The sequence below is a fragment of the Leishmania braziliensis genome, contig 80 (assembly GCF_000002845.2).
Source record: "Leishmania braziliensis MHOM/BR/75/M2904 WGS CADA00000000 data, contig 80, whole genome shotgun sequence".
NCBI lineage: Eukaryota > Euglenozoa > Kinetoplastea > Trypanosomatida > Trypanosomatidae > Leishmania > Leishmania braziliensis.
Genome location: NW_004057961.1, coordinates 552 through 10,520, shown reverse-complemented (window position 1 = coordinate 10,520; position 9,969 = coordinate 552). Strand labels below are relative to the sequence as shown.

Genomic DNA, 9,969 nt, shown 5'->3' with positions numbered 1-9,969 from the left:
AAAAAAAAAAAGGGGGGGGGCCCCCCGGCGGGTTTTTTTAAAAAAAAAAAAAAGGGGGGGCCCCCCCCCTGGGTTTTTTTAAAAAAAAAAAAAAAGGGGGGGCCCCCCCCGCAGTGTTTTTTAAAAAAAAAAAAAAAAAGGGGGGGCCCCCCCCCCAGGCTTTTTTTAAAAAAAAAAAAAAAAAGGGGGGCCCCCCCCCCACGGTGTTTTTTAAAAAAAAAAAAAAAGGGGGCCCCCCCCCCGACGGTCTTTTAAAAAAAAAAAAAAAAGGGGGGCCCCCCCCCCCCCCCCTTTAAAAAAAAAAAAAAAAGGGGCCCCCCCGCCCAGGTTTTTTAAAAAAAAAAAAAAAGGGGGCCCCCCGCCCCAGCTTTTTAAAAAAAAAAAAAAAGGGGGCCCCCCCCCCCAGCTTTTTAAAAAAAAAAAAAAAGGGGGCCCCCCCGGCCAGGCTTTTAAAAAAAAAAAAAAAGGGGGCCCCCCCGGCCAGGCTTTTAAAAAAAAAAAAAAAAGGGGGCCCCCCCCGGCAGGGCTTTTAAAAAAAAAAAAAAAGGGGGCCCCCCCGGCAGGCCTTGGAAAAAAAAAAAAGAGGGGGCCCCCCCGGCAGGGCATTTGAAAAAAAAAAAAAAGGGGGCCACCACGGCAGGGCTTTGAAAAAAAAAAAAGAAAGGGGGCCCCCCCGGCAGTGCATGTGAAAAAAAAAAAGAAGGGGGCCACCACGGCAGTGCATCTGAAAGAAATAAAGAAGGGGGCCACCACGGCAGGCCTCGGAGAAAAGAGAAAGAAAGGGGGCCACCACGGCAGTGCATCTGAAAGAAATAAAGAAGGGGACCACCACGGCAGGCCTCGGAGAAAAGAGAAAGAAGGGGGCCACCACGGCAGTGCATCTGAAAGAAATAAAGAAGGGGGCCACCACGGCAGTGCATCTGAAAGAAATAAAGAAGAGGGCCACCACGGCAGTGCATCTGAAAGAAATAAAGAAGGGGGCCACCACGGCAGGCCTCGGAGAAAAGAGAAAGAAGGGGGCCACCACGGCAGTGCATCTGAAAGAAATAAAGAAGGGGGCCACCACGGCAGTGCATCTGAAAGAAATAAAGAAGGGGGCCACCACGGCAGTGCATCTGAAGAAAAGAAAGAAGGGGGCCACCACGGCAGGGCATCTGAAAGAAAGAAAGAAGGGGGCCACTACGGCAGTGCATCTGAAAGAAATAAAGAAGGGGGCCACCACGGCAGGCCTCCGAGAAAAGAGAAAGAAGAGGGCCACCACGGCAGTGCATCTGAAAGAAATAAAGAAGGGGACCACCACGGCAGTGCATCTGAAAGAAATAAAGAAGAGGGCCACCACGGCAGTGCATCTGAAAGAAATAAAGAAGGGGGCCACCACGGCAGGCCTCGGAGAAAAGAGAAAGAAGGGGGCCACCACGGCAGTGCATCTGAAAGAAAGAAAGAAGGGGGCCACCACGGCAGTGCATCTGAAAGAAATAAAGAAGGGGGCCACCACGGCAGTGCATCTGAAAGAAATAAAGAAGAGGGCCACCACGGCAGTGCATCTGAAAGAAATAAAGAAGGGGGCCACCACGGCAGGCCTCTGAGAAAAAAAAAGAAGGGGGCCACCACGGCAGTGCATCTGAAAGAAATAAAGAAGGGGGCCACCACGGCAGTGCATCTGAAAGAAATAAAGAAGGGGGCCACCACGGCAGGCCTCGGAGAAAAGAGAAAGAAGGGGGCCACCACGGCAGTGCATCTGAAAGAAATAAAGAAGGGGGCCACCACGGCAGTGCCTCGGAAAAAAAGAAAGAAGGGGGCCACCACGGCAGTGCATCTGAAAAAAAGAAAGAAGGGGGCCACCACGGCAGTGCCTCGGAAAAAAATAAAGAAGGGGGCCACCACGGCAGTGCATCTGAAAGAAAGAAAGAAGGGGGCCACCACGGCAGGCCTTGGAGAAAAGAGAAAGAAGGGGGCCACCACGGCAGTGCATCTGAAAGAAATAAAGAAGGGGGCCACCACGGCAGGCCTCGGAGAAAAGAGAAAGAAGGGGGCCACCACGGCAGTGCATCTGAAAGAAATAAAGAAGGGGGCCACCACGGCAGTGCATCTGAAAGAAAGAAAGAAGGGGGCCACCACGGCAGGCCTCGGAGAAAAGAGAAAGAAGGGGGCCACCACGGCAGTGCATCTGAAAGAAATAAAGAAGGGGGCCACCACGGCAGGCCTTGGAGAAAAGAGAAAGAAGAGGGCCACCACGGCAGTGCATCTGAAAGAAATAAAGAAGGGGGCCACCACGGCAGTGCATCTGAAAGAAATAAAGAAGGGGACCACCACGGCAGTGCATCTGAAGAAAAGAAAGAAGGGGGCCACCACGGCAGGCCTCGGAGAAAAGAGAAAGAAGGGGGCCACCACGGCAGTGCATCTGAAAGAAATAAAGAAGGGGGCCACCACGGCAGGCCTCGGAGAAAAGAGAAAGAAAGGGGGCCACCACGGCAGTGCATCTGAAAGAAAGAAAGAAGGGGGCCACCACGGCAGTGCATCTGAAAGAAATAAAGAAGGGGGCCACCACGGCAGGGCATCTGAAAGAAAGAAAGAAGGGGGCCACCACGGCAGTGCATCTGAAAGAAATAAAGAAGGGGGCCACCACGGCAGGCCTCCGAGAAAAGAGAAAGAAGAGGGCCACCACGGCAGTGCATCTGAAAGAAAGAAAGAAGGGGACCACCACGGCAGTGCATCTGAAAGAAATAAAGAAGGGGGCCACCACGGCAGGCCTCGGAGAAAAGAGAAAGAAAGGGGGCCACCACGGCAGTGCATCTGAAAGAAATAAAGAAGGGGACCACCACGGCAGGCCTCGGAGAAAAGAGAAAGAAGGGGGCCACCACGGCAGTGCATCTGAAAGAAAGAAAGAAGGGGGCCACCACGGCAGGGCATCTGAAAGAAAGAAAGAAGGGGGCCACCACGGCAGTGCATCTGAAAAAAATAAAGAAGGGGGCCACCACGGCAGTGCATCTGAAAAAAAAAAAGAAGGGGGCCACCACGGCAGTGCATCTGAAAAAAAATAAAGAAAGGGGGCCCCCCCGGCAGGCCTCGGAAAAAAAAGAAAGAAAGGGGGCCCCCCCGGCAGGGCATCTGAAAAAAAAAAAAAAGGGGGCCCCCCCGGCAGTGCTTCTGAAAAAAAAAAAAAAGGGGGCCCCCCCGGCAGGCCTTTTAAAAAAAAAAAAAAAGGGGGCCCCCCCGGCCGGCTTCTTAGAAAAAAAAAAAAAGGGGGCCCCCCCCGGCGGGCCTTTGAAAAAAAAAAAAAAAGGGGGCCCCCCCGGCAGTGCATTTGAAAAAAAAAAAAAAGGGGGCCCCCCCGGCAGGGCTTTTGAAAAAAAAAAAAAAGGGGGCCCCCCCGGCAGGCCTTTTGAAAAAAAAAAAAAAGGGGGCCCCCCACGGCAGGGCATTTGAAAAAAAAAAAAAAGGGGGCCCCCCCGGCAGGGCCTCTGAAAAAAAAAAAAAAGGGGGCCCCCCCGGCAGTGCATTTGAAAAAAAAAAAAAAGGGGGCCCCCCCGGCAGGGCATTTGAAAAAAAAAAAAAAGGGGGCCCCCCCGGCAGTGCATCTGAAAAAAAAAAAAAAGGGGGCCCCCCCGGCAGGGCATTTGAAAAAAAAAAAAAAGGGGGCCCCCCCGGCCGGGCCTTTTAAAAAAAAAAAAGAAAGGGGGCCACCACGGCAGTGCATCTGAAAGAAATAAAGAAGGGGGCCACCACGGCAGGCCTCTGAAAAAAAGAAAGAAGGGGGCCACCACGGCAGTGCATCTGAAAGAAATAAAGAAGGGGGCCACCACGGCAGTGCATTTGAAAGAAATAAAGAAGGGGGCCACCACGGCAGGGCTCGGAAAAAAGATAAAGAAGGGGGCCACCACGGCAGTGCATCTGAAAGAAATAAAGAAGGGGGCCACCACGGCAGGCCTTGGAGAAAAGAGAAAGAAAGGGGGCCACCACGGCAGTGCATCTGAAAGAAATAAAGAAGGGGGCCACCACGGCAGGCCTCGGAGAAAAGAGAAAGAAGGGGGCCACCACGGCAGTGCATCTGAAAGAAATAAAGAAGGGGGCCACCACGGCAGTGCATCTGAAAGAAAGAAAGAAGGGGGCCACCACGGCAGGCCTCGGAGAAAAGAGAAAGAAAGGGGGCCACCACGGCAGGGCATCTGAAGAAAAGAAAGAAAGGGGGCCACCACGGCAGTGCATCTGAAAGAAAGAAAGAAGGGGGCCACCACGGCAGTGCATCTGAAAGAAATAAAGAAGGGGGCCACCACGGCAGGGCATCTGAAAGAAAGAAAGAAGGGGGCCACCACGGCAGTGCATCTGAAAGAAATAAAGAAGGGGGCCACCACGGCAGGGCATCTGAAAGAAATAAAGAAGGGGGCCACCACGGCAGGGCATCTGAAAGAAATAAAGAAGGGGGCCACCACGGCAGTGCAACTGAAGAAAAGAAAGAAGGGGGCCACCACGGCAGTGCATCTGAAAGAAATAAAGAAGGGGGCCACCACGGCAGGGCATCTGAAAGAAAGAAAGAAGGGGGCCACCACGGCAGTGCATCTGAAAGAAATAAAGAAGGGGGCCTCCACGGCAGTGCATCTGAAAGAAATAAAGAAGGGGACCACCACGGCACGCCTCGGAGAAAAGAGAAAGAAAGGGGGCCACCACGGCAGTGCATCTGAAAGAAATAAAGAAGGGGGCCACCACGGCAAGGCATCTGAAGAAAAGAAAGAAGGGGGCCACCACGGCAGGGCATCTGAAAGAAATAAAGAAGGGGGCCACCACGGCAGGCCTCGGAGAAAAGAGAAAGAAGGGGGCCTCCACGGCAGTGCATCTGAAAGAAATAAAGAAGGGGGCCACCACGGCAGGCCTCGGAGAAAAAAGAAAGAAGGGGGCCTCCACGGCAGTGCATCTGAAAGAAATAAAGAAGGGGGCCACCACGGCAGGGCATCTGAAAAAAATAAAGAAGGGGGCCACCACGGCAGTGCATCTGAAAGAAATAAAGAAGGGGGCCACCACGGCAGTGCATCTGAAAGAAATAAAGAAGGGGGCCACCACGGCAGTGCATCTGAAAGAAATAAAGAAGGGGGCCACCACGGCAGTGCATCTGAAAGAAATAAAGAAGGGGGCCACCACGGCAGTGCATCTGAAAGAAATAAAGAAGGGGGCCACCACGGCAGGGCATCTGAAAGAAATAAAGAAGGGGGCCACCACGGCAGGGCATCTGAAAGAAATAAAGAAGGGGGCCACCACGGCAGTGCATCTGAAAGAAATAAAGAAGGGGGCCACCACGGCAGGCCTCTGAAAAAAAGAAAGAAAGGGGGCCACCACGGCAGGGCATCTGAAAGAAATAAAGAAGGGGGCCACCACGGCAGGGCATCTGAAAGAAAGAAAGAAGGGGGCCACCACGGCAGTGCATCTGAAAAAAATAAAGAAGGGGGCCACCACGGCAGGGCTCTGAAAAAAATAAAGAAGGGGGCCACCACGGCAGTGCATCTGAAAAAAAGAAAGAAGGGGGCCACCACGGCAGTGCATCTGAAAAAAATAAAGAAGGGGGCCACCACGGCAGTGCCTCTGAAAAAAATAAAGAAGGGGGCCACCACGGCAGTGCATCTGAAAAAAATAAAGAAGGGGGCCACCACGGCAGGGCATCTGAAAGAAATAAAGAAGGGGGCCACCACGGCAGGGCATCTGAAAAAAATAAAGAAGGGGGCCACCACGGCAGGGCATCTGAAAAAAATAAAGAAGGGGGCCACCACGGCAGGGCATCTGAAGAAAAAGAAAGAAGGGGGCCCCCACGGCAGTGCATCTGAAAAAAATAAAGAAGGGGGCCACCACGGCAGTGCATCTGAAAGAAATAAAGAAAGGGGGCCACCACGGCAGTGCATCTGAAAAAAATAAAGAAGGGGGCCACCACGGCAGTGCATCTGAAAAAAATAAAGAAGGGGGCCACCACGGCAGTGCATCTGAAAGAAATAAAGAAGGGGGCCACCACGGCAGTGCATCTGAAAGAAATAAAGAAAGGGGGCCACCACGGCAGGGCATCTGAAAAAAGAGAAAGAAAGGGGGCCACCACGGCAGGGCATCTGAAAAAAAGAAAGAAGGGGGCCACCACGGCAGTGCATCTGAAAGAAATAAAGAAGGGGGCCACCACGGCAGTGCATCTGAAAGAAATAAAGAAGGGGACCACCACGGCAGTGCATCTGAAAGAAATAAAGAAGGGGACCACCACGGCAGTGCATCTGAAAAAAATAAAGAAGGGGGCCACCACGGCAGTGCATCTGAAAGAAATAAAGAAGGGGGCCACCACGGCAGTGCATCTGAAAGAAATAAAGAAGGGGGCCACCACGGCAGTGCATCTGAAAGAAATAAAGAAGGGGGCCACCACGGCAGTGCATCTGAAAGAAATAAAGAAGGGGGCCACCACGGCAGGCCTCGGAGAAAAGAGAAAGAAGGGGGCCACCACGGCAGTGCATCTGAAAGAAATAAAGAAGGGGGCCACCACGGCAGTGCATCTGAAAGAAATAAAGAAGGGGGCCACCACGGCAGTGCATCTGAAAAAAATAAAGAAGGGGGCCACCACGGCAGTGCATCTGAAAGAAATAAAGAAGGGGGCCACCACGGCAGTGCATCTGAAAAAAATAAAGAAGGGGGCCACCACGGCAGTGCATCTGAAAGAAATAAAGAAGGGGGCCACCACGGCAGTGCATCTGAAAAAAAGAAAGAAGGGGGCCACCACGGCAGGGCATCTGAAAGAAAGAAAGAAGGGGGCCACCACGGCAGGCCTCGGAGAAAAGAGAAAGAAAGGGGGCCACCACGGCAGTGCATCTGAAAGAAAGAAAGAAGGGGGCCACCACGGCAGGCCTCGGAGAAAAAGAAAGAAGGGGGCCACCACGGCAGTGCATCTGAAAGAAATAAAGAAGGGGGCCACCACGGCAGTGCCTCTGAAAGAAATAAAGAAGGGGGCCACCACGGCAGTGCATCTGAAAGAAATAAAGAAGGGGGCCACCACGGCAGGCCTCGGAGAAAAGAGAAAGAAGAGGGCCACCACGGCAGGGCATCTGAAAGAAATAAAGAAGGGGGCCACCACGGCAGGCCTCGGAAAAAAGAGAAAGAAGGGGGCCACCACGGCAGTGCATCTGAAAGAAATAAAGAAGGGGGCCACCACGGCAGGCCTCTGAAAAAAAGAAAGAAAGGGGGCCACCACGGCAGGCATCTGAAAAAAAGAAAGAAGGGGGCCACCACGGCAGGGCATCTGAAAGAAAGAAAGAAGGGGGCCACCACGGCAGGGCATCTGAAAGAAATAAAGAAGGGGGCCACCACGGCAGGGCATCTGAAAAAAATAAAGAAGGGGGCCACCACGGCAGTGCATCTGAAAGAAATAAAGAAGGGGGCCACCACGGCAGGGCATCTGAAAAAAATAAAGAAGGGGGCCACCACGGCAGTGCATCTGAAAGAAATAAAGAAGGGGGCCACCACGGCAGGGCATCTGAAAAAAATAAAGAAGGGGGCCACCACGGCAGTGCATCTGAAAGAAATAAAGAAGGGGGCCACCACGGCAGGGCATCTGAAAAAAATAAAGAAGGGGGCCACCACGGCAGTGCATCTGAAAGAAATAAAGAAAGGGGGCCACCACGGCAGGGCATCTGAAAAAAAAAAAGAAGGGGGCCCCCACGGCAGTGCATCTGAAAAAAATAAAGAAGGGGGCCCCCACGGCAGTGCATCTGAAAAAAATAAAGAAGGGGGCCCCCCCGGCAGGGCATTTGAAAAAAAAAAAAAAGGGGGCCCCCCCGGCAGGGCATTTGAAAAAAAAAAAAAAGGGGGCCCCCACGGCAGGCCTCTGAAAAAAAAGAAAGAAAGGGGGCCACCACGGCAGTGCATCTGAAAAAAATAAAGAAGGGGGCCACCACGGCAGTGCATCTGAAAGAAATAAAGAAGGGGGCCACCACGGCAGTGCATCTGAAAGAAATAAAGAAGGGGGCCACCACGGCAGGCCTCGGAGAAAAGAGAAAGAAGGGGGCCACCACGGCAGTGCATCTGAAAGAAATAAAGAAGGGGGCCACCACGGCAGGCCTCGGAGAAAAGAGAAAGAAGGGGGCCACCACGGCAGTGCATCTGAAAGAAATAAAGAAGGGGGCCACCACGGCAGGCCTCGGAGAAAAGAGAAAGAAGGGGGCCACCACGGCAGTGCATCTGAAAGAAATAAAGAAGGGGGCCACCACGGCAGGCCTCGGAGAAAAGAGAAAGAAGGGGGCCACCACGGCAGTGCATCTGAAAGAAATAAAGAAGGGGGCCACCACGGCAGTGCATCTGAAAGAAATAAAGAAGGGGGCCACCACGGCAGGCCTCGGAGAAAAGAGAAAGAAGGGGGCCACCACGGCAGTGCATCTGAAAGAAATAAAGAAGGGGGCCACCACGGCAGTGCATCTGAAGAAAAGAAAGAAGGGGGCCACCACGGCAGTGCATCTGAAAAAAAGAAAGAAAGGGGGCCACCACGGCAGGCCTCGGAGAAAAGAGAAAGAAGGGGGCCACCACGGCAGTGCATCTGAAAGAAATAAAGAAGGGGGCCACCACGGCAGGCCTCGGAAAAAAGAGAAAGAAGGGGGCCACCACGGCAGTGCATCTGAAAAAAATAAAGAAGGGGGCCACCACGGCAGTGCATCTGAAAAAAATAAAGAAGGGGGCCACCACGGCAGGCCTCGGAAAAAAGAGAAAGAAGGGGGCCACCACGGCAGTGCCTCTGAAAAAAATAAAGAAGGGGGCCCCCACGGCAGTGCATCTGAAAAAAAGAAAGAAGGGGGCCACCACGGCAGGCCTTTGAAAAAAAAAAAGAAGGGGGCCCCCCCGGCAGGCCTTGGAAAAAAAAAAAGAAGGGGGCCACCACGGCAGTGCATCTGAAAAAAAGAAAAAAGGGGGCCCCCCCGGCAGGCCTCTGAAAAAAAGAAAGAAGGGGGCCACCACGGCAGTGCATCTGAAAGAAAGAAAGAAGGGGGCCACCACGGCAGTGCATCTGAAAGAAAGAAAGAAGGGGGCCACCACGGCAGGCCTCGGAAAAAAAGAAAGAAGGGGGCCACCACGGCAGTGCATCTGAAAGAAAGAAAGAAGGGGGCCGCCACGGCAGGCCTCGGAAAAAAAGAAAGAAGGGGGCCACCACGGCAGTGCATCTGAAAGAAAGAAAGAAGGGGGCCACCACGGCAGGCCTCTGAAAGAAAGAGAAAGAAGGGGGCCACCACGGCAGTGCATCTGAAAGAAAGAAAGAAGGGGGCCACCACGGCAGGGCATCTGAAAGAAAGAAAGAAGGGGGCCACCACGGCAGTGCATCTGAAAGAAAGAAAGAAGGGGGCCACCACGGCAGGCCTCGGAGAAAAGAGAAAGAAGGGGGCCACCACGGCAGTGCATCTGAAAGAAATAAAGAAGGGGGCCACCACGGCAGGCCTCGGAGAAAAGAGAAAGAAAGGGGGCCACCACGGCAGGCCTCTGAAAAAAAGAAAGAAGGGGGCCACCACGGCAGTGCATCTGAAAGAAATAAAGAAGGGGGCCACCACGGCAGGGCATCTGAAAGAAAGAAAGAAGGGGGCCACCACGGCAGTGCATCTGAAAGAAAGAAAGAAGGGGGCCACCACGGCAGTGCATCTGAAAGAAAGAAAGAAGGGGGCCACCACGGCAGGCCTCGGAAGAAAAGAAAGAAAGGGGGCCACCACGGCAGGGCATCTGAAAGAAATAAAGAAGGGGGCCACCACGGCACGCCTCTGAAAAAAAGAAAGAAGGGGGCCACCACGGCAGTGCATCTGAAAAAAAGAATGAAGGGGGCCACCACGGCAGGGCATCCGAAAGAAATAAAGAAGGGGGCCACCACGGCAGTGCATCTGAAAGAAAGAAAGAAGGGGGCCACCACGGCAGTGCCTCTGAAAAAAAGAATGAAGGGGGCCACCACGGCAGTGCAACTGAAAGAAATAAAGAAGGGGGCCACCA

General features: G+C 53.1%; 1 protein-coding gene across 1 annotated transcript; it reads right to left on the bottom strand.

Moving 5' to 3' along the window:
* Window positions 1-529: 529 nt before the first annotated feature.
* On the bottom strand, window positions 530-9,007 carry LbrM_03_0970 (hypothetical protein; the record flags this gene model as incomplete). Its single annotated transcript, XM_001561637.1, has 1 exon — window positions 530-9,007. The coding sequence occupies one exon, from the start codon at window positions 9,005-9,007 to the stop codon at window positions 530-532; it is 8,478 nt and encodes a 2,825-aa protein (XP_001561687.1).
* Window positions 9,008-9,969: the final 962 nt, after the last annotated feature.